At 36.4% G+C, this 24,406-nt stretch overlaps 1 protein-coding gene across 4 annotated transcripts in view; it reads right to left on the reverse strand.

Moving 5' to 3' along the window:
- Window positions 1-5,384: 5,384 nt before the first annotated feature.
- Window positions 5,385-24,406, reverse strand: part of MLIP (muscular LMNA interacting protein) — a 112,750-nt gene continuing 93,728 nt past the window's right edge. For all 4 annotated transcript variants that reach the window (XM_080586005.1, XM_080586004.1, XM_080586007.1 and 1 more), the window contains 3 exons: window positions 15,074-15,127; window positions 7,786-7,820; window positions 5,385-5,720 (listed from right to left, as the gene is read on the reverse strand). In XM_080586005.1, coding sequence (XP_080442131.1) covers window positions 7,794-7,820; window positions 15,074-15,127 — 81 coding nt within the window. In that variant the 3' untranslated portion in view covers window positions 5,385-5,720; window positions 7,786-7,793. The remainder of the gene's footprint in view (window positions 5,721-7,785; window positions 7,821-15,073; window positions 15,128-24,406) is intronic.

The raw sequence follows: 24,406 nt of genomic DNA on the forward strand, positions 1-24,406 counted from the left end.
TTCACTGCAGTAAACATATCCTGCATCCCCCCTTTTCTATCTTGTTTCCAGTGATCTAGGTTTCCTTTATATGCTTAATTTTGCGCTGTTTTACTGTGGGCACATTTTAAAAGTCAGGTGATATTCAACATAAAATATTACCCAAAAGATATTCTTTTTAAGTTCACATTTCTTGATTCAAAATGAACTTGGAAATCTATGTAAATAGGGTAATAAATACTAACTAGTGAGTCCTCATTCCAATTTAAAAAGTAAATGGCTGGAATAATAAAACCATGAAGATAAACAGTAGATATCAAAACACATGCATAACAGCCTTTATTAATTGTTCCGTGCTCTCCAGGTTTTTTGACTGCAGACTTAAATATGCATGGTACAGTTGACAAAACCTAAAAGATTCAGAAAAAAAGAGCAAAGTATTTTGAAGCTGCTAGCAGAGATAACAAGGCTAAGTTGCAGAAAAATAACATACTTTGAAATATGAACAGTTACAAGACAATTTAAGTCTTCAAAGCTGAAAAAGCAGAGGTAAAAAAAAAATGTCATTCTTCCTTTTCCATTTTGTAGTGAATGAGAGGACCCTGAAGAAGTTAATGGCAGAGAATGAAGGGAATCTTTCCCTTTGTGATTTCTACTGGATTGTTCAGTGCTGCAGAAGGTCACAGAATCAAAGGACAGCTACTTTTGAAAGCACAACTGGCAGCACAGCTGGTCTGGATGCATTGCTGTGAATGGTAGAGTCATTAAGGGGGAATGTGTGTGTGTGTTTATATATATGGGATTGTAATACAAATGCTTGAGTCTTTAATATAATTTCTTGCCAGCAGAGCTTTTATTGGACCTGCCTCTCACACTGTCCCTTTCACAGATAAAGAAATGTCGATGAGGGAAAATTGCATCAGACCACATGATTTTTATTTTCCTCTTTTTGCAGGCAATCTTCTGTATGGAAGTCAATAGAAAAGCCAAGGTCAGCTACATACAATCACTGTACATAACATAATATTACATAAATCTTAACCTTCAGATTTGTTCTGTGTTTCTTTGATTTAGTGTTTTTTTGTTTGTTTTTTTTTAAGGCAAAAATCTAGGTATCTCAATCAGTCACCAAGTGCTATAATGCATCAAATATAAGGTGAGGAAAGTTCAACCGAACATGATCATGGAAACTCAAATGAACTTCTTGGTAAAAATGATAATCCTTTTCCTTAATCCTTCTTTCTATGTGGTTCCAAGAAAATGTTTCTCTTGATTTGCACTGCCACCTGCAAAATGCAAATCTTCTTTGCGGTTACAATTCTTTGGACATCATTTTACAAAGTTATGTCCTTACTCTGGTGAAGCACAAGAAAGAAAGAAAATTTCTTCCACATGTGATATTATCTGCCTTTTAAGTTACAGACCTCTGTCTTCATTTAGTTTAGGTTTTAGTTTGGTTAGGTGGTTTTCATTGTTTGTTGTTGGAGTTGGTTTTTCAGCTTTTAAATTTTAAGACTTGCTGATGATAAACCAGAGGCAAAGGATTTGTTTGGAAAAGAAGTGAGCTAGTTTACACAGGAATGAGTTTCCTTTTAAAGGAACGTAAAAATGGAACTAGTGCTTCTGAACAGCTTTGTTTTTTAACACACAAAACTGTGCTGAAACTTGATAAAATCTTATTCTTCTATCTGCTGGCATATGCTCAAATATTTTTTTTTCAACAAACAAACAAACAAACATGCCATTTTGTTGTGGTTCAGCAAATATTTTGTTTTCAATAGTTTCCACTGTAAGCAAAAAGTAGCTCTCTGTAAACTTCAGGAAATCACGTGTTGACTTATCTGTAACTATTTAGGAATGGTTAAATATAATCCTTATTCTCCATTGAAGATGAACCTATTCCAAGCATACCATCTCTACTACGTTTTTGAGTTAGGGGCCTAGTCCTAGTTCTGGTCATCACCATTAAGTACAAAAATATCTGACTTGTACCTGTTTCAGTAGCCTCTGAGGTCTACTCTTGAGCTTAAAAAAGACACCACGGATTTGGCAGGAATCCATATATTCATGTCACTGAAGGCTTGGCAAAGTAGCAAAATAAAGGCAGTTTAAAATGGCCAGGAGTCTCTTTGAAGCTAGAACAGGATTATCCCACAACCTTTCTTCCAAAATTCCTTCTGATTTGTTTGAATGAGCTCATTGCACACCCTAAAACCCCATTTCTGATCACCTTTCAGATTAGTGGAAAAAGCAGAGGCAGATGTAGAGGTATTTTCCCAAACTGATTCCAGAAGCCTGACCAGGTTGTCCATGTGTCTTACCTACAAGCAGGTTCAGAGGTGCTTGGGATACATACTAACTTTGGCACCATTGCAATATGAGCATCACCAGTTTACTTCTAGAGGAACCAGCCCAGAGTAGGCTCACCCCTTAATTTGTAAAATACTCCATGCCATTTGCCTTGTGGTGAATCACTTGACTGGTGCAGAAGTAGCCTAAGATTGCCCTGTGTATGGCTAGATACTACTTCTTGAATAAATGAGAGCAGTCTAACACAGTAGTCACCAGCTCATTTTTGTTCAGACATGTTTTATGATGTACAAAGAGACACTGCAAGGATGATACATACAGCTTATTGATATGGAGAAGTTATGCCTTGGCTAATGCACCCACTAAATGGCTACAAGGAATGAGCTCCTATTAATATCCTTACCAACCCTGGTAAGATGTCTGGTGTCTGTGCTGGGCAGGCAAGCCTCAGTCAGGTGGGGAAGGATTATGCTTCTTGATCCCCAGAACAGGCCAGTCCTCTGTGTTGCTGAGTTGGCACTTTCTGATTCTCTGCTCTTAAAGGTTTTTTATAACTTAAGGCATAGATTTTTTCCTTCTGAATCCTTGAGCTGTTCCTATTACTCTTTCAAGAATACACTTCTCTCTGTGATTTTACTTTTCTCATTTTGCATAACCTTAGGGGGTGAACTTTATGATATTTAAGCAATTTTCTCATTAAAACTGAGTCAAGACCACAGAGGTGTGCCACACCAAACCAAGCTTTGGATCCCAGGCAGCTGAAGCCTGAGGGCAAGGGCTGCCCTTAATTTGAGGCAGCAAACCACATTTTCTCAAATAATGAATTCTGTCCCTTCTACTCACAGCCTATATATGTCACTGCCCAGATACAACCTCTTGTGCTAGCCCAATTTCACTTCAGACCACTTGGGCCAAGCATAATATGTTGGGTGTTTTTTTTGTTTGTTTGTTTGTTTTGGAGGGGGGCGGGTGTTGGTTAGCTTGGGTTGCAGCACATAGCAACAGCAGTAATACCAGCTGCATGCACAGGATGTGATGAATGCTGTGTATTAGACTGCATGTTAGCCTGTGAACAAAGATAAAGGAAAAAGGAGAATATAAGCTCTCACTAAACATGGGCAGTCATTGGGATCCTGACAGGAACGTGTACTTTACAAGGAGAAACATGAATAAAAGCAGGGTAGAGGCATCAGAAGTTGGACTAAATATATTACTTTATTGAATAAGCAGCATCCATTAATTTTATAGTACTACTGAAAAAGCAATCATTTTTTCATGTCGACTTTTCCTCTTTATAATCTCCCCTTAAAGGATTTTTTCTCTAAATACTTTTCCCATTAGTGTCTGAGGGGTAGACTTCCTAGGCTGTAATTGCCAGTATACTCTCAGTTTTCATTCATAGACAGAAGCTGTTTGAGTAGATAGGGATGCTGGTTTTTTAATTTTAAATGTTTTTAAATTTCTATTTTTATTTTTTATTTTTTTAATTTTAATTTTTTATTTTTTATTTTAAAAAATATGCACAGATGAAAAACTCACAAAACAAGAGGTAAAGAAAGGGATCCCTCCTTTGCCTTTCCTACAGTTTTGGTACTTCTTTCTCTCGATTGTATTCCTTCCACCCATGGTCTTTGGTCTGTCACCTGGGCTAATTTAAAGATAAAAAGTACCATGTGAATAACCCTCTCTGTTAGACATGCCAGATGGGATTTGGGCTTCACAAAAATGAAATTCAGGAGGAAAACAAAGTTAGATTTGCAAGAAATTCAGAACAAGGCAACTGCTTTGAGAAAATGGGCAGAAAAACTCATTAAAACTTTGGAGAATTGCACAGATTGCATTGGTTCTAAATTTCAATTTTGCCCAGTTCAGTGTTTGACTGAAAACAAGAAATACTAATAGATACTTGTTGGGTGTACCTATTACATCTTATACAATTTATAACATATGTAGAGTATTTATGTGCTTGTAAGTATGCATTTACATCTTTCTTAAAAAGGTTTTCAATATATTTTTCTTCTGTCTACCTGTATGTGTTGATTTACATCCCCAGGAACTGTCTCTTGAACTCAGTGAAATGCTTTTCACAATACATTTTTTAATTTTTTTATTTTTTTTTGCCATCTGGCTAATGCATGTGCTGTCCACAAATTTTACACACTTAACTTCTACTACTTTTTCATTGAGAAAAGAAACTAATACATATATAAACTTTATATGTCTATCAATTATTTAATTATATTGTGAAGGATGTGTGTGCTACAGTATCAAGGGAAAATGTATATTTTAAACTATATAAAGAGACTCATAGATGGTTGAACTTCTCTTTCATTTTTACAGTTCCACAGTTAAACAGCTTAATTCCAGGCCCAGTAGTACAAGGCCTTAAGACTATTCCATTTAATTTGATTTTAATTTTAATATTTTAATTGAGGACTTTATAAATTAGTTCATCACATTAATTTTAATAAAAGCAGCAGCACATCTCATTACAATTATTAATCTTAACCTCAAGTTGTAGCAGCGTGTCAGGAGGCGAATTGCTCCCGCACACTAGGTTGCTTTGCAAAGGTCCCTGATGTGCACATACCTGTGGGGTGATTTATAAGTTCAAAGGATCGAGGGAGCGGGGAGAAGCCAGTGACTCATGCAAACATAGATGAACAGCATCCTTAAACTTTTACAATGCATTTTGGAAAAAAAAAAAATTGTTTAAGATGCAAGCTTGGGGAACACTCAGTCTGTGGAAACAGCTCAGGGTCAAAAAGAACAATGCAAAGTAGAGAGGAAGGCAGTGGTTCTTCCATGTTTGCTAGCACAGAGTTATCAGCTCTGTCTGCCTTCACCAGATGTCACAGGGCTATGAACACTTCATGACAGGGAAGAACCACTGTGTTTGCTGATTGCTTTAGGTGCTGACACAAAAGTGAAAAATTCCTTGAGCATTTCACAAAGCCTCTGCATGATGGCAGAACGTGACCAAGGCTAAGAGCGTGGGAACATTCCTTTCCCAATGATGCTGACATCCAGTCTCAGCTATTTGAACTATGCAGAGCCAGATTTACAGAAGTGAAGATAAGAATCACAACAAACACTTTGCAACAAAAATACAGCTTTATTCAATTTCAACATTTGTATTATTCCTAAATAAAATATGCTGTGTTACTTTAGGCCTCTCTTAAACTGGCAAGCACTTCAAGAAGTGGTACATAAATATGGCACATTCATGTGTGTATCTCTGGGGTTAATTATGCTAATACATAAGATTATCTCATGAAAGAATATTTTATTGTTATTGCTGCTTTACTATTAGCATACTGGAAGCAAATTTTTAAAAAATGGTGCTTTAAATAACATTAGTGTCATGGACTCCTCCTCAGTATAGGAACAGGTCTGAAAATACGGTTTTAGCTCTTGATCCTAATTTGGGGCTGCAAAAGAAGAGTTTTCACATGAATACATGTAGCAAAAAATAAAGATTTGTAAACTGTATAAGTAGCATGCACCAAGCTCACTTGGTTTTCCTTCTTTATATAACCTGATGGTCTGACTGATAAATGTAACTCATATTTTCACAGGAAAAAAAAAAAAAAAAGACATGAAGAAATATTCAGCCACTTCTCTTGCCTGCCTTTGCAGCAACCTGAGAAAAACTGTTTAAGTGCTTAAATTCCCATGTAGCTGCAACAACCCTAATTCTAAATTAAATCCCTCTTTCTGAAACTTAAGGCCCATTTCTTTTCCTCCTACTCTCAGGGAGGATAGAGAAGTGACTAATATCCTTTTATAACACATTATAAAGAGATATAACCTGTTGTGCCTCATCTCTGTCTTTATTTCTTTTCTTCTGTGTGAAGAAACTGAAACCTTTAAATCTTTTCTAAATCTCCCATTTGTTTTCTACACCTCCAGTCTCCCTTTCTAAAATTGCTCAGGACAGAACACAATACTGCAACTGATTCTTCACTAACACTGAACAGAAATGAGTAATTACCTCCATTATACTATAAACACTCCTTTCAGTATTTCCCTTGAATGACATTTTTCATAAGAACATTGCCTCTCCAACTCAGATTCACTTTGTGGTCCCCTGTAATTCTCAGGTTCTCTCCTGCCTTATTATTGTCATTCAATTTCTGTCTGTGCTTTGCATTGTTCCTTGTAATTGTCTTTAATGAATTTTATAATTTGATTTCCAGCCATCCCTCTAATATAAGTATGTTTTTGGATTTTAATCCTGTCTTCCAAACTGCTTGCAAATCTTCCCAGATGAGGATTATCTGCAAATCTAGTAAATGTACTGTCCATTCAAGTAACCAAGTAGTTAATATTTTATAGTGCTAGAACTTGAAGATGGCATTATGGAAGTCTCTGTGAGATGTTCTCCCATTTTAGCAGCAAATGGTTGTTCTCAAAGTCCAGCTTTCCAATCAGTTGCACATCTACCTTATGAGAATTTAATTTAGCCCATTTCTGCTTTGCTTGCTTCTGAATGTCATGTTCGACTGTGTTGAAGATGCACTGTGTCAACCACATCCCCTATATATGTTTTGCTGTCAAAGAAGGAAATGAGGTCAACTTGATAGGATTTGTTTCTGATGTGTCCCTGTGCAAGTTCTCTTATCTGCTTGCTATTCTCTAGGTGCCTACAAATGGATTGCTTAATACTTTTTTCCAGTATCTTGGAAATAATATTAGGACTGGCTTTTCTATAAGTCTTTAGACTTTCATTTCCTTCTTTGTTAGATATGACATTGTCTTTGCCTTTCCCCAGTTTTCTGGGTATTTGCTCATTTTGCTAATTGCTAGTTTGAGAAATAGCTTTGGTTAAATGTTTAAGGGGGTTTCATTGGGCTGTGCCATCCCGAATACACCCATTTCACCTCAGGATTCCTTAAAACGTTCTTTTCCTATTCTATGTTCCTACTACAAAATTCTTAATATTAACTGAATCAAATTTTTAGTCATAATTAGCCTCTTTTTGTGAAGAGTGAAACTGGAAAAGGTATTGAACACTTTAGCCTTTTCTATATTACCTATTTGCTGACCTTCCAAGTTGAGTACTATATTGTGTCAAGTATAGCATATTATTTTCAATATGGTATTGTTTAATTATAGCACACTATTCATTTTAATGGTACTATGTGGTTATGCACTCAAGTATAAAATAATACTCAACTTATTTCAATGATATTACCACACAATCCAATCCTAGGCCATACCTCAGTTCTTTCCAGCTGTTTGATTGCATCCCACTTACAATTAATTAAATTTTGACTTTAAGCTAAGAAGTGGAATTATTCAGCATTAGTAATTATTAATAGAAAATCACTCACCAAAAATAGCCTGCTTATTATCCAAACACTGTGTTGCTAAAGCATCCTACCATCTTTTCAAAGCAAACCCATACACAACAATTTATTAAAATGACACTAAATCTGTAGTTACATATTCTAACTGTGACTGTAGACAAGTCATAAAAATAGTAATACTCACCACTGTAGCTAAATAGAACCTCTTTCATTGGTGACCTGTATTAAGAAGAACAAAAGAAAGAAGAAGTGAAAACAAAGTCGAGAGGAGCATAAAAACTGCCATAAAATAATCAGGTACAGGACTACAATTGTTTTGCTGGTGGACAGACAACTTCATACAACATCTTTTGTTTTCCTGCACTGTTAATTTATAACTATGCTTATAGGGCTTAGGATGTTTTTCATGCATTGGCATGTTTAAGGAAGCAAATATGCACATAGCAAATTTCAAAAGGCAAAGCATTACCTTGGCTAAATGCACATGTTGGGCTTCCAATTCCTTGTATGACCATAGCCCAGGAAGACACGGCATGTGGCCAACCTTGTGGTCACATGGCACTGATATTGTTTTCTTCTACCTTAGAAAGGCTTTCCACACTCTTCAATAGAAGCCTTGTACCCAGTGAGGAGGAGGGTGTACTACAGAGGTCAGTATTTGTTTATAATGGATAAATAACTGGTGGGACCACCAGAAAATGTAGTAGTTAACTATTCAAAGTCACTGTTCCAGGTGTCATGGGTGGCTTAGGTCAATGCTATCTGACAACTCCAGAAGGGACTTGTGTGGTGGATGAGCATGCAAGCCCCTGATGTCTGTCGATGGTCCTAACTTGGAGAGCAGACACAGACTGCTAAGCTGAGGGTATGGCTCCTATTCTGGAGCACTTTGCTGGGCTGGAGGAATGGCCCAGCAGGAGCTTTGCGAACAAAGGCAAATGCAAAGTCTTACATCTAGGCTGGGTGAGTGAACAATCCAATACAAAGGTAGGCCAGGGACTGACCAGCTGTGCAGTCACACAGAGACCTCAGGGCTGGCTGACACCAAACTGAAGGAGGATCTGTACACCTGTGTGGTGATGAAGGCTAACCTTATATCAGGCTGCATTAATTAGAGCATAGCCATATGCCATTCCTCATAGGTTGTGAGGGAAGTCATTATTCTCTGACAGGCACTAGTGAGGCTGCATCTGGAACATAGCTTCCATTTTTTGGATAGAATAGAAAAGAGACATCAACCAACCAGAAAAAGCCCAATGGAGAGCAATCAAGATGGTTTGGGGAGTTTCCTGATTTCTGGGAAAGGCATATCATAGAATCATTAAGGTTAGAAAAGACCTCCAAGATCATCTAGTCCAACCATCCCCCCTGCCACCAGTATCACTCACGAAACCATGTCCCTAAGGTCCATGTCAAAACTTCCCTTAAATACCCGCAAGGACGGTGACTCCACCACCTCCTTGGGCAACCCGTTCCAATGCCATATGACACACGAGGGGAAGCTACAGGGCTTGTTTAACTTGAAGAGTAAGTGAAGGGTTATCTGTTCTCCCTCTCCAGCTACTTAGAGAGGATTTAGAGAGAATGCAGGTTTTTATAGTGAAAGGATAAGAGGAAACCAGTGGGGAAATTTTAACTGCCCATAAGGAAAAATATTTTCATCATGAGTGGTGAAACACTGTAGCTGATTTTTCTGTGGTTCTATGATTCTAATTATTCATGAATTACATAAGTATTTGCATAATAAAAAATCCTCGTCAAACTATACATGTGTTCTGACTACATATTCAGAGCAATTTCTTTTCCACTGAAATTACTGTACATTATTCCTGCTATTATTTAAAGGAGACTAAATACAACAGATTTTTCTTAAAGCCAGATAGAATTAGATTAAAATGGCAGTTTAAGTGACATGCTGACATTTCATATTTTCTCCATATCATTTTAAATAGCCTGTGCATTAGTACCCTTTTAGACTTTTTAATGTAAATTCAGCATGTAAGTAATACACTTACTGTAATTCTTTTTATAGAGATCACATTAGAAATAATACCTCATAAATTCAGAAAACATTTTCCCTTGTTAATGCTTGGTGATCTAATATGCCCTTTCATGTCCATAGGCTATAACTGAAACTTTTTACTTAAAGCAAGGAGATATCATTGAAGCTGTCAAAAAGTATTGCCCAAATACCTGTTGCAAATATAAATTTCCCATTGTGAGTATAAAGTATTAAAATTTATAAAGCTTAAAGCATTATAAAGTATAAACTAAATATAAATGATCTCTGCTGATTTTTTTTTTCAAAATTTAAAAACTTATGTCATTTGGACCTGCCTTTCTATTTGTAGGTATCAGAAGACTGTAGCTTACTGTTCCTCATTAGTAGCCCATCCGTTATGAGATTAAAGAATTTATCCCAGCTAACATTTGAAATTCTTATTCCCTTAGTAAAAGCAGTAGATGTTCTTACTTGTAATGTTCCTTTGCAATATCATTATATTTTCAAATAAATGAAACTATAAAGTTAAATGAAATGTTATGATGATATGGAGACAGTCTAGTGCTATGGTCCTTGGTTTGGACAAAATAAACTAAGGACACTGAGACTATTGATTCAGAGAGGTCTTGTTCATTTTGTTTCAAAATATTTTGGAATATTACAGGTCAAGTCGGAACGGTTATTTTGGAGGAAAGTGACATCAAAAGATTTTCTAATTTTCAACATCTGCGAGCTTTTTTTATATGTATTACTGGTGCCCTTTCCTTTATTTGCTGCCTTATGCTGCTTATAATCTCTATGCCTAGTCTCTGTATATGCATTGTTTATGAATAACCTAATACACTCTAATTCCTTGGATAGTTTATAAACTCTGCACATCAGCAGTGTTACGAATGGGTTGGATCTTTGGTGTAACATAAAAACCCTTACATAAATTCTTTAGTACAAGGATTCTACCATGTAATGGGTGCATTTTCTTCTTATATGTAGAATCTTTTAATGATTAATAGTAATGTTGACCTCTGACCAGAAACATTCCTTAAGTAAATAAAGATAAAGAGCAATGTATAACAGAACTTTGGGCCTTATTGACATTTTCATAGAATTCATAATTTCAAGAACTTTTGGTATTAAATTTGATTAAAGCAGAGCAAAACAGATTGTTTCCCTTATTAAGAAAAAAAAATGAGAAAGGAAGAAAGGAAGGAAGGAAGGAAGAAAAGAAAGAAAGAAAGAAAGAAAGAAAGAAAGAAAGAAAGAAAGAAAGAAAGAAAGAAAGAAAGAAAGAAAGAAAGAAAGAAAAAGAAAGAGAGAGAAAGAGAGAGAGAGAGAGGGGGAGAGACAGAAAGAAAGAGAGAGACAGAGAGACAAAGAGACAGAGAGACAGAAAGAAAGAAAGAAAGGAGGGAGGGAGGGAAGGAAGGAAGGAAGAGAGAGAGAGAGAAAGAAAGAGAGAAAGAGAGAGAAAGACAGAAAGAGAGAAAGAGAGAAAGAGAGAGAGAGAGAGAAAGACAAAGAGAAAGAGAGAGAGAGAGAAAGACAAAGAGAAAGAGAGGGAGAGAGAGAAAGAAAGAGAAAGAAAAAGAAAGAAAGAAAGAGAAAAAGAGAAAAAGAAAGAAAGAGAAAAAGAAAGAAAGAAAGAAAGAGAAAAAGAGAAAGAAAAAGAAAGAAAGAAAAAGAAAAAGAAAGAAAGAAAGAAAAAGAAAGAAAGAAAGAAAGAAAGAAAGAAAGAAAGAAAGAAAGAAAGAAAGAAAGAAAAAAAGAAAAAGAAAGAAAGAGAAAAAGAGAAAAAGAAAGAAAGAAGGAAAGAAAAAGAGAAAAAGAAAGAAAGAAAAAGAAAGAGAAAAAGAGAAAAAGAAAGAAAGAAAGGAAGGAAGGAAGGAAGGGAGGTGGGAGGAATCTGCACAAAAGTGTCTCAATGAAATACTGTCTCCTCTGATGTCAATGGGATCAGCATTTTCTCATGAGGTCTTTTTATGAATGCTGACCTTACATTCAAAATGCTAGGTCTCAAATAATTATTTCAGCTTTTTTAGGAATAACAAATAGATGAGAGATAGTAACAGCTGCAGCAAAAGATTATGTGAACCTAAATTAATTGCATTATAAATTTGGGATTTTGCAAATTGTATATGAATGAGGGGAATGAGTATGTACATTTAGCACCTGTATGCAATGGCTTTTTATAACTCTGCAGGGACATATGCCCTATGTTCTCTCTAAATATTCTGACCGTACAGTTCTGAAAGTAATTTTTATGTCAGTCACACACCATAATATGGGCAAACACTAGGTTAAAGGAAGACCATAAGTATTGGAAATTACTGTCTATCTCTTGGTTAGGTTTTACAGGTGTATCCTTCAGATCTCCTCCAACTAAAAAGTGCTGGTTGTAGAGAAGGATTTCACGGGGAGGAAAATCCGTTATTTGTTCTCCTGCTTTCACAAGAAAGTAGAAGATCTGATTTGCTTCATGTTACAGAAAGAAGCTGAAGCTGCATGAGGAATAGAATGCTGTTCTTCTAAACACAAAAGTAACAACTTTTTTTTTTTTTCCAGTGAATACTTCACTTTGAGGAAAACAATATGAATTATTAAGTACACGGTAGCAACATCTTCCCTTTTCCCTTCTCTCACTCCTTTCAAGGAGCCAAGGAAATGCTTATGTTTCACCGAGCCTTTGACCACCCATTCTTTTTCTGGAATTGCATAAATTGCACTGACTTTCTCTCACAGTTTTTAGCTCTGAGTGAGGAACACCAAATGGGAAGAAGTTAAGAAGTTGAGCTTACAAGTAATTTTAGATAAAGAAGAAATGGTTAGTGAGGGCAGAGACAGAGAAATATAAAGTTTTTATTGCAGCAGTAAGAGTAACATTGGCCTTATCACATGACAGAACTATTCCTAACCAGTTCAGCATCCAAACAGGATTTCACTGATAATAAAGGACATTTTAAATTAGGTGGAGCCTTGTGGGTTATGTAAGATTATAAAGAGTAAATTCAGCACAAACTGTTACTAGAGTTAAGATAGGTTCCTTTCAGAAGCTTCACAGAAGAAAATAAAAAAAAAAAATCCGAGAAGCTCAGCAAGGTGTTAATTGTCTAACTTTATTTTGCGAAGGCATCTTGGGGCTTACTTTGGAAAGATCCACAATATAAACCATAGCAACTGTATTTGAGAGAACCAAGGAGTGGCTCCTGGGAGGCAGAGTAAGGGGAATTGGTGGTGTAGAAACAAGTAGGAAGGGCAAGGAGAAAGGGAGGCATCTGGAAAGCTGCAGTGAAGATTCAAACAAACTGACAAAGAAAAAGATGAAGTAACTGTAAGTCCCTGGATCCCTGACCAGAGAGGCTGGGGATGCACATGAGAATAAAAGGCTATGTTCATGTCTCATATTCTCCTGGTGTTGAACAGCAGCCTGTTGATCAACCCAACAGGTGAGCTGTCTACCTTTTTTCTTTTTCTTTTTCTTTTCTTTTTTTTTTCTTTTTCTTTTCTCTTTTTCTTTTTCTTTTCTTTTTTTCTTTTTCTTTTTCTTTTTCTTTTTCTTTTTCTTTTTCTTTTTCTTTTTCTTTTTCTTTTTCTTTTTCTTTTTCTTTTTCTTTTTCTTTTTCTTTTTCTTTTTCTTTTTCTTTTTCTTTTTCTTTTTTTTCTTTTTCTTTTTCTTTTTCTTTTTCTTTTTCTTTTTCTTTTTTTCTTTTTCTTTTTCTTTTTCTTTTTCTTTTTCTTTTTTTTCTTTTTCTTTTTCTTTTTCTTTTTCTTTTTCTTTTTCTTTTTTTTCTTTTTCTTTTTCTTTTTCTTTTTCTTTTTCTTTTTCTTTTTCTTTTTCTTTTTCTTTTTCTTTTTCTTTTTCTTTTTCTTTTTCTTTTTCTTTTTCTTTTTCTTTTTCTTTTTCTTTTTCTTTTTCTTTTTCTTTTTCTTTTTCTTTTTCTTTTTTTCTTTTTCTTTTTCTTTTTCTTTTTCTTTTTCTTTTCTTTTTCTTTTTCTTTCTCTTTTTCTTTTTCTTTTTCTTTTTCTTTTTCTTTTTCTTTTTCTTTTTCTTTTTCTTTTTCTTTTTCTTTTTCTTTTTCTTTTTCTTTTTCTTTTTCTTTTTCTTTTTCTTTTTCTTTTTCTTTTTCTTTTTCTTTTCTTTTTCTACTTTTTAACAGCAGAAACCAAGATTAACTGTAAGGATATATTGACAGGCTCTGTCAACAAAATCAGAAGTCAGGCAAAACTTCTGCCTCCAACATGTGAAGGTCTTGCACTCAAACTCCATCAATATTTTGCAAAACTACTCGAAAGTCACACATTTGGTAACAATTATTGGCAAACATCCATTTAATTTATTTAAATGCTCATTTTGCTGCTTTTAGCAAGACTAGAATCTAATTTTAAAATAAGAAAAATAATGTGTTAACAAAAATGCAATTATTCTTGTCTATGTTGTTAAGCCCATCTAAAAACTTGTGATTTAATTGTGAGAATGTACCCAGTCTCAGTAGTAAAAATTCATTCCTGTGTCATAGCTGTACTCATACTGCTCTTATTCATAGTAAGTGATGCATTTTTACATAAATTTCTAAAATAATGTAGAAAATGACTTTTAATTAAGGATGTTCATTATATTCTAAAGCCTGCAGTAAAGAATATGATAGTTAATTAAATTATATGTGTTGATTTCAATATTGAGACAATAATTCATATTCATGTTCATGATCCTGTTAGGAAAAAAATAAATAAATAAATAAACTCATTGTTTGTTCCAGCAGAACCTTTTTAATTTTTATATGCTCTGTCTCAAGAGAAAAGTAAGAATGTGTAGCAGATCAGATTTTCACTTCAGATTTCTTTGAGTGAATTATCTATGGTGATAACCACTGTGGTCCTAGAAAGTAGAGATGTGAAAGTAGTAAGGAATCAGCCACTGAATATAGATTTCAGGAAGATTTGTGTGCTCCTTCAAAGTCAAATAAAACTGGCACCGAATTTTGATGTTGGGCAAACTACCTCTTTGCATGCTGTCTGAAGATTTCTTGACAGTCCTTTACAAAATTCTCAACAACTAATTGTCCTAAGAGATTCTGGCAGTTCTTGCATCTGGTGTTTAAAACAGAAGCTATACCAGTGACCAGAAATTGGGGGATGTATGATTTAAATGGGGCTTACTGCATAATTTAACAAATCCCACTTGATATCATCCCAACAGGACATACCAGAAACCTGAAATGTAAATGTTAGTGTTACCTCAAATTCACAGAAACAGCACAGCCTCCAAAACAACTCTGTTTTTTGGTGGTTTTTTTTCTTTTTCTTTCCTTTCTTTTTAATCATTAAGAATAATTAATGTTTATCTAGCTCATGCACCGGACAAGAGCAGGTTTGTGAGCTCAGCACATTTTTGCTCATCAACTCATACATATGTTACATAAATAAAAGATTAAGCTAGCATTCAAATGCATAAACCCATTAAATGTCAACTGATTACCTCTTTAGAGCTGAGTGTTTCATTTTCTGGAATAGGCACTATGGGATGACTGGGCTGCCAAGCCAAGATGTCACGGGTTGGAGGGAGCATGAGGTTAAAAACAGGAAAAGAAAATCAGTTATCAGTTCAAATTCTGTATAAAATGTCACACCATTTTAACAATGAAAGACAGTACACTCAGTCATGCAAAGGACAGCAATGTAATGAGTTCCTTGTGTTCAACAGTATCTGTATGTTTACTGATCCTGTCTATTTCAAGGTATGTTCTCTGTTATATCATATTCCCATAATTAAAAGGGTGGGGAAAGATAAATCACTTTCCAGTTTGAAAGAGTCATCTCAAGTCAAAATCACAGCAAGGGCATCTGCCTTACAATGCATTCAGTATGAGATAATGCACATAAAGTTAGTTAAAACTGGTCATATTTCTATCACTTTGAATAAGTCTTCTTAAATCACCTCTAAAGGACCTCTCCTTAATCTTACATTTCAGATACATAAATCATGCAAACAGTTAATTAAAAATAAATAAATAAATAAATAAATAAAGAACTATATCACAGTAATTAGTTTGTGCAGAAAGGACTTTATAATTTTCCAGTGTGTTTTGAGTACTATAGGATTTGCATCTGAGTAATTGAGTTTGATGGATGATATTCAAATGAAGAGCCATACATATTTCAATAAGATTTGAACAGAATACAGGATAAGACAGAACATATATAGGCAATATTAAGACCACAAGTTTGTGAAGTTTTCAGATTCAGCATCCTCTTTAGAGCAAAGGTCATGGAAAATATTGGAGCTTTGGTATTTTAGAATTGTAGAAAGATAAGGTTGGAAGAAGCCTTCAAAGTTCAATGTGTCAAAAGCACTACTTTGTTTTGGTATTTAGAACAAATAATACATTAGCAAATGATGTGTTGCTTAAGAAAATACTGGTCTTGCCCTAGAAAATTAACTCTTAAGGTGTAAAGCTGATCTGCCAATCTAACCCTATAAAAAAAAAGTGTGACATTGAAGTGGCACGTACTGTTTATAATTACATTATGGATTTGTTCTGTATTGCGCTCTACTTTTGAAAATTTGCCCTGCTTCATTTTCAGGGAATCAAGAGCCAAGTCTTACAACAACAGCAGCAATTTTTAGTCATTTAACATTTTTCTCTTCTTTTTTCCTTCCTCAAAATGGAAAGGCAAATTAATAACTTTAGGCAATACAATTATTTAATGTATTTATTCAATAAATTTAGGCAAGGAAGTAATTTTAGACAAAGGAAAGTTAAGGAAGGGGTAAGGGAACTAGATGTCAGCAGCAACATCCCTCCCTCCGCCACAGACCTGACTCTTGATTTCATTTGGCACAACGACCAAGGCAGCCCACAGACCTTGCACCACCCCACTGCTGCAGCACAGCTCTTTACAACAAATACAGGAGGTGTTTAACAGCTCACATAGGAGACAGAAGTCCCATTTCCAAACCCTGCAGCTACTGAGGTTAGACAATTCTTGATAATATACAGGGACAAATTTCTAGCAACACCTCCAGTGTATTAGCAAACTTATTTCATTAAATGAACCCTGTGTTGAATTACTTATTGTCTCACCAGAATATGGCATTTCTGTATTCCAGAAAATAATTAAGAATCACTAAAAGAACACAGGAGGTATTGATCATGTTCTGTTTATTTTCTGATGTGCAGCTAAGCCCTCTGAGAAGGACTTCCACTACTAGGGTAAGGAAACCTACCTAGTCAGGTAGTGAACTCAGCAACTCTTTTTCTCAAATTGCTCATGCAGCCAATCAATGAAAAATGCACTTTTATTGTATTATCTAGTCCTAGTCTTTCTTGCTGGTATTCATTGCCTACTGTGCTTACCTGAAATTCCTACTGATTCTGCCTTACTTTGTTCCTTAAGAATGAGGTGTCGAGTCCCTCCTTAGGCCTGACAAATAATCTTTTTTTTTTTTTTTCCTCCAAAATGTATCTTTGTTTGTTTTACTTTGATAGCATAGTGAATGCAAATAACAGTCCCCATGAAGACAGAAAGTTATCTATGTTTTCTGGACAGACACTGTTAATATTGAATACTTTGTAGAGATTTAATTGAAAGAAAAGAAGTGAGAGGATTTCAAGGACTTCACTGATTAATGATGGGAAGAAAAGTTAATGCAGAAGTTAAGACGTAGCAAGAAAATGAATAACATACAATTTTCTAAAGTCTGTTTTCACAAGATTTCTCTCGTAAAAACCTTGAAGAATAATTGTAGAAGACTGCATACTAGTCAGAGGTCTGAAGGCCTAGTTTTGCCATGACATGGGGTCTACAAAGTCACAACTACCTAGATTTATAAAGACTTTCAGTAGTACTTGAGTGACTATGGAGAACATCAAAAAGTACTACATCCCTTCTGCTGAAATAACACTTAGTCTTGCAGGTCCCTAAAAGGAGGATGTTGGGTTCTTCCCTGTAATCATATAGCTCTATCTCTGCCAGATGTGAAGGAGATGAGTGCTTTGGCCTGGGTGAGTTCATCCTAACAACCTGAAAGCCTATTCCTGTCTTATTTCCATAACGTGTCAATGTAATTTGAAACATGTCAGCCTTCTGTGGAACAGGCCCCATGCTTTTTCTCCACAGTTTAGCCAAGAGGCCGCAAGTCTTATCCCTTCCTCTCTGATTTTTCTTTATGATTTTTGTGTTCTTGAGTGCACATTACTAGAGTCCCCCAAGCAGGATAGAAAATGGTGTCTCAGTGCACTTGCTTTCTGCAGCTCCATGTGTAAGTATTTGATTCTTTTGGAAGAAAGTGAGAGAAGTTTGAACTTCTACAAGCTGCGACGGGCACTATACTTGGTTATTTCAGGTGTCTGGGCAAGTGCTAAAGCAGGGCATTGGCACCTGTTTCTTTTTCTCTCTGCATGGTGGTTAACCTAGGGTGTTCAGAGGACACTTAACAGGACATATAGCCTAACTGATTAAACTCAGCCTTGTACCTGGATCACAGTACAACATACAGACTTAAGCATAGGAAAAAGATCCTCAGAATATGAAGGTCATTTCTCTGCAAAGATGAGCTATCAAACACATAGTACCAGAAAATCAGCTTAAAAGTAACAGAAATGCAAGGTAGGCAGAACAAGGTAGGATTAACTGTTCCTTACTAGGCGTTGTGTGACTATCATCCTTCAGAGTCATAGAGGAATGTGCCCCCATGTCCACAAGATCTGAAGTGTGAATGTAATTTGGACTCTGTACTTTTTACTGGTGTGTTGTCTTCGTGAGACCTCATCCTGTTCTGTCACTGGCAGTCTTCCATCCCCAGGTCAAAGCAGCTGGCAGGGAGCCCTATTTGTTTTCCTTCTAATTTAGAAGAATTGCATCTGTTTATGTTGGACGATGATAATATTGCTTTTATAATTTCTGTTCTTGACTCTTTGGCCAGTTATAAAATTCTACATTTTTCTTATAAAGTGATTAATGATTCTTAATTTTTCTGAGTCTCACACAGTTTTCTGGTGAAGTGACACTTGATTATTTCTAAGAACAGTGAAAGAGCAAACTAAACATATCTGTTTTTGTGGCTGTGAAAATTGTACTGAAGAGATTAGAATATCCTGACAATATACAAGTATTTACAGCATTTAAGTTCAAAGAGAAATTACCTACCTGGCCAAAATAACCTTGTAAAGACTCAGCCAAAACTTAGAAAAGAGGCAGTTATATAACATCTTAGTTAGACCTTTGTTCATTTAGATCTGTAGAGTAATCAGCAAGACATATTTGCCTTTAAAAGGTCAATTTACTTTTATTGTGCTATGAATCACAGCTGCCTCAACTAATATAAAGCTTTCTGAAGTGTTCTCAATATAAGACCTTTTTCACAAGTCTAAGTCACTCTCTAGAGGATCTACAACCTTTGATAATTGAGACACAGGTTTAAAACTCTTTGGAATCAGTAAGAGGTAATATACATAAGAAATAAGAATGTTTCCAATAAAGTAGCCAGAAAACATTCACTTTTATACCATTCTTTCAAAATACTCCATTAAATCTTTAATCATAGAATAGTTTAGATTGGAAGGCACCTTAAAAACCATCTAGTTCCAGCCTCCCCACCATGTGAAGGCCACCTCCCACCAGACCAGGTTGCTCAAAGCCCCATCCAACCTGGCCCTGAACACTTCCAGGGATTGGGCATCCATAATTTCTGTGGGAAACCTGCTCCAGTGCCTCACCACCCTCTGAGTAAAGAATTTCTTCCTAATATCTAATCTAAACTTACCATCTTTTAGTTTAAAGACATTCCCACTTGTGCTATAACTCCACTTCCTGACAAAGAGTCTCTCCCCAGCTTTTTCCTAGGTACTGGAAGGCTGCTATCAGGTCTCCCCAGAGCCTTCTCTTCTCCAGGCAGAACTACCCCAGCTCTCTCATCTTGTCCTCATAGGGGAGATGCTCCAGCCCTTTGATCGTCTTTGTGGCCCACCTCTGGACTTGCTCTAATAGGTCCATGTCCTTCTTGTGCTGGGGGCCCCAGGGCTGAACACAGCAGTTCAAGTGAGGTCTCACAAGAACAGAGTAGAGTGGGACAATCACCTCCCTTGACCTGCTGTCCATGCTTCTGATGCAGCCCAGGATACGGTTGTCTGTCTGGGCTGCAAGACCACATTGCCAGCTTATTTTGAGCTTCTTGCCAACCAACACCCCTAGATCCTTCTCGTCAGGCTTGCTCCCAATCCACTCTCTCTGCCCAGCCAGTATTTTTGCTTGGAATTGCCTTGGCTCAGATGAAGGACTTTGCATTTGGCTTTGTTAAACTTCTTGAGGTTCACACAGACCTCTCCAGCCTGTCCAGGTCCCTCTGGATGGCGTCCAGGTCCCTCTGGATGGCATCCCTTCCCTCCAGCGTGCTGACTGCACCACACAGCTTGGTGTCATTGGCAAACTTGCTGAGGGTGCACTCAATCCACTGTTCATTTCAAAGACTAAAAATGTTTATTTATAGAGGCATAACCAGCAAACACTTTTATAAAACTGTTTCCTGGATAACCACTTTTTCTGAGTACAAGTGCATGAAATCTAGAGTAATAATAAATGGTATATGCCCACATCAGCAGAGCAAGAACTACCCTCAACTAAAGAGAGAGAAAATAAATAATGGAAACAGACAATTTATAATTATGATGTATGTAGTTCCTCTGAAATGACACTATAAAATCAGTTTCAAAGATTCAGTCAGTTAAGCAACCGATTCTTTTGCAACTTTCATCTCTCTGTAAGGAAATATAAAGTAGAAATGGTGATTGTAACAAAGACTAATATTGTGTCTTCAGCCAGGTATGCAGTAGAGCATACTGATTAAATTGCAAATCATTACTATACACTACTGTATTTTTGCTTTTTTTAACTCGAAGACTACCAAACTCTTTCCTGATAGGAGTAAGGATCTGTACAACAGGGACAACTACTGTAGACACTGTTCCCTGGCAGGTTCTCCAAGGACAGAGCCCTGGAAGGGCACCAGATCAAAGTGCAATGGAAAGATTTGCATCTGAATAACTAGAGGCTACAGGAACTGTAAGTCTTAGTGGTGGAGATTGCTTATCTCAGAGGTAAGTGAAGCTGGTAGGGAACTGGTGGAAACACACAGAGGCCCAGAATTGCATCAGTTTTCCTTGGGCTGCCCTTTCCCAGGCCAGGTTCAACTTCAACACTGTCAACAAACATTAAAATTTGTATTAAGATCATATTCTCCCTAACTATGAAAATGATAGCCACTGTTTACGTATGGGGAAAAAAAAAAAAAAAAAGTATTATAACTTACAGTTTATTATATATGACCTCTTCATCAAAGTTCAAAACATTTTTTTCCAAAAATGAAAAAAAAAAAAAAGACACAAAAGATACTAATGCCTTGAAGTTCATAGCATCTCTGAAACACAGGTAAAGACCATCTTCCTTATACCAAGCTGTAAGTACATACTTGGAATTTCAGCAGAACTAATTTTATTATACTTTTTTTAAACATAACTGGAAGTAGAGTTAATTAAGGCCATATTTCAGAGTACACATTATATCAATACCTGCAATAAAAGTTAAGTGAATTCTAATTGCACCAATTTTTCCTTTAAAATGTAAAGTTTCCAAAGGTTCATCAGCTTTCAATGTTTTTACTTTTTCTCAATGCCTCAAAAGAGTTATTTACAATCTGAAAAAGCAGCAGGAAATTCTCTAGAAACATCTGTGTTCAGTGAGGTCTAAAATACAATTTTCTCCATAGCTCTGAATGTTTTGGAGTAGCTTCCATTTATTATGTGTTTGTTTGTTTTGTTTGTTTGTTTGTTTTTCCTTTTGTGTCTGTGTTTGAATCCACATGCTTTTGACTGGTTTTCACTGTCTTTGATTAAAAGTATATAATTATCATTTGTTTACCCATCCAATCTTGTTTGATATTTTTCACACAAATTTACTTCTGTTCTTTTTATATTCTTGTCTTTTGTTTTTATTACTATCTTACAAGAAAAGACATGGCCCCATGTTGCAGCTCCCATTTGCCAGACTATTTATAAAGATTATTTTTAACATTCTCATTTTCACTGGTTTCAAATTTCTATGGATATGGAATTGTATCCAGTCCAAAATTCAACCATCGGACACGTTCTTAGCATCAGGAGCAACCTCCAGTCTATGGCAAGTTTGTCCCCATCACCACAGGATGTGTCATAGAATTAATTCCTTTCACAAACCAACATTAGAAGCAGATATTAGGAGTGATGTGCTATTTGGGCTGTTTTGTTTCCTTTTCTTGTTGTCCTAAAATGTATTAATCTGAAGATACAGAAGGCTAAGATAAAGATTTCTCAGAAAGTAGTTGCTAGCTAGGGCCAGACTTTCTCTTATATTTGACATTGTTGTATGTGTTAAAAATGTCTTCCTGAAATCTACTTTGCAGAAAACTACACACAATCATCCTAGAATGCCAGACATATGTCCGAACTCAAGTTTTAAATTATGTAGAAACTTCTAGGAATGAAGACAAAGTATTATAAAGCACTTCTTGGTATTTGAGCATGCTTTCGGCTAATCCAGCAGAGGCTGTCTGTGTAAATGTAAAGGCAGAAAGAAAAAGAATCAGCTGTGTATTCCAAGAGGAAGTCTGTACACTTCTAGGCACAGCGTTCCCTGTGCAAATTTTGATTTCGAAGTATGGTCAGGGTCTGCTGGGGTTTGATCCTACTGTGTTCATGAAAACAATGCTTTTTGTGTGTGTTTTCTAAGTGAACAGAATTACACTGAAGAAATACCAGGCTTCTACCATTAACAGCTTCTCCTAGTGGAAATAAAGACAGACAGGCTTTTTTTTATGCGTTACATGCAGTAGTTGATTCTTTTATTTATATATTTATTTATTAATTATTATTTTTTCCCTTTGGGAGAGCTGTATCTGCATGAGTGGGTAGCAGAGCTCTTTCCAGGTGGTGCAAGACTAAGACATCTCCACATTAAGTGCATGCTGCTGTGGCTCCTGTTGAGTTTAAATTACCTCCCTGTTCTGTTGCTAATCTGATGGCTTCAAAGAAAGCAATTGATTACCAAGTTAAGATACTGCTAAAGTGCTTTAGTCTAAATGCTTTTCTTTGAAGATGTGCTGAGCAAGAACTCTAGAGGCATTTTCTGCAGGCATTATCAAACTAAGTCCAAAGTAATAGAAATGTCACCTAAGCATGACATGATTAAAATGGCTCACTAAGCCCAAGGAATGCAATAAGAGAATATACAAAGGAGAGACAGCAATATTAAACATTAATACTTTCCCAACTAGGACATCCAATTTGTAGCAGAGCAATAATTAACTGGCTTGTTTGCTTCTGATTTTCTTCTCCTATACTAAAGCAATTGTTCTCAGCACAGATAGTGGAAGGATGATCAACCACAACATACTTAACACAAGTACAGATGTGGAAATTCAGCATTTACATATCAAAGTTCAAAAGAGAGAAAGAAACTCACTTCTGGAAATAAAAGCAGCTGGGATGATGTCTGGGAGAAAAGTGCTTTTCCATGGCAACCCTGAAAGGCTGCTGCATTCACAGAATGTCAATTCCCACTATGCAACTATTAATCAAATACAAACTCCAGTGAGTAAGAGATTGGATGGTGAGGTAAACACCACTGATTTCATTAAAAAAAAAAAAAAAAAAGATTCCCTTTAAATATTCTGCTTACATGTGAGCCTACAGACCTGAAAATGATTATGGAAGGCTACCCTTCCAACATGACAATACTCAGTGATTTCAAGAAAACTCCATTTAGGCCCAGGAAAAGCAATGAAATTGACTTGAGCCCAGACTCGTATATTAAAGAAAACTGGTCCTCTGCAAGACTGGTCCTGTGACCTCTTCTCATGTGTCTGATAAGGTACAAAAATGGCCATTTTTTAACATTTCCCATACCTCTTTCAAAAACACCTTCCTTCCAACCCATTTTCAAGACTGTGCCGCTAAATATTTAAACAACGGGGAGACTTTTGGAGGGACATACGTGAATTGTGTTCTCTTCCCTTGATGACAGAAACAGAAAAGGGAGTTTGCAAGTCAAGAGGGACCAAGAGGCAGTCTCCAGTTATGAGAACTGCACACCACAGACCCCATCCCCATCCCTGCCTTTTCACTAGGACAGTTCATTGCCTTCTACTTCAAAATGACTACCAGTTTCCCAAAATCTAATGCTCTCTGCCCTGACAGATATTTATGGCAGTAGTGTCTTCATGTTCTTCTGATCTTCTGCAGCTGACCTGACGGCTAGAAAAAAACAAATGTCTCCTTTCCCTTAACAGAGTAGATGACTCAGGTAGAGCCTGCAGGAGAAGGGACTGGGACTGATCCCCTTCAAAGGATCAACAATGGGAATTGACACCTGGAAAATGGAAGCTCATGTTCATCAGGCCACATGCTGTCCTGATTTCTTGCAGCCCCTCTGCCTAGATGATGCCCAGATTATCTGATTATGGTGAGACTTCTCAAGATCAGAGACAATCAGAATCCCTTGGCATGCATGTATGTGCATGTATGTGCAGTGACATGCATGTATGTGCAGTGGGGTCCCTCCCTGGGGTCCACCTCAGGGAGGCAATGTCAGTGGCAGAGGCCTATTTCCCTTCTCAGGAGGAGACTCCACTTCGTCTCAGGACCCCCAGGGAGTACCAAGGGACTTGTGCCAGCAGCTGAGCTCTGCCACCCAACACAGTCCTCAGTTTAAGGCTTGGGGACTGCCAGAGGAATCAAATTTTGAAATCAGCCATGGGTCTTAATGGCTTAGGCTCTCTGTC

Source organism: Anser brachyrhynchus (genome assembly GCF_964034855.1).
Source record: "Anser brachyrhynchus genome assembly, chromosome: 3".
In the NCBI taxonomy this organism is placed as follows: Eukaryota; Metazoa; Chordata; class Aves; order Anseriformes; family Anatidae; genus Anser; species Anser brachyrhynchus.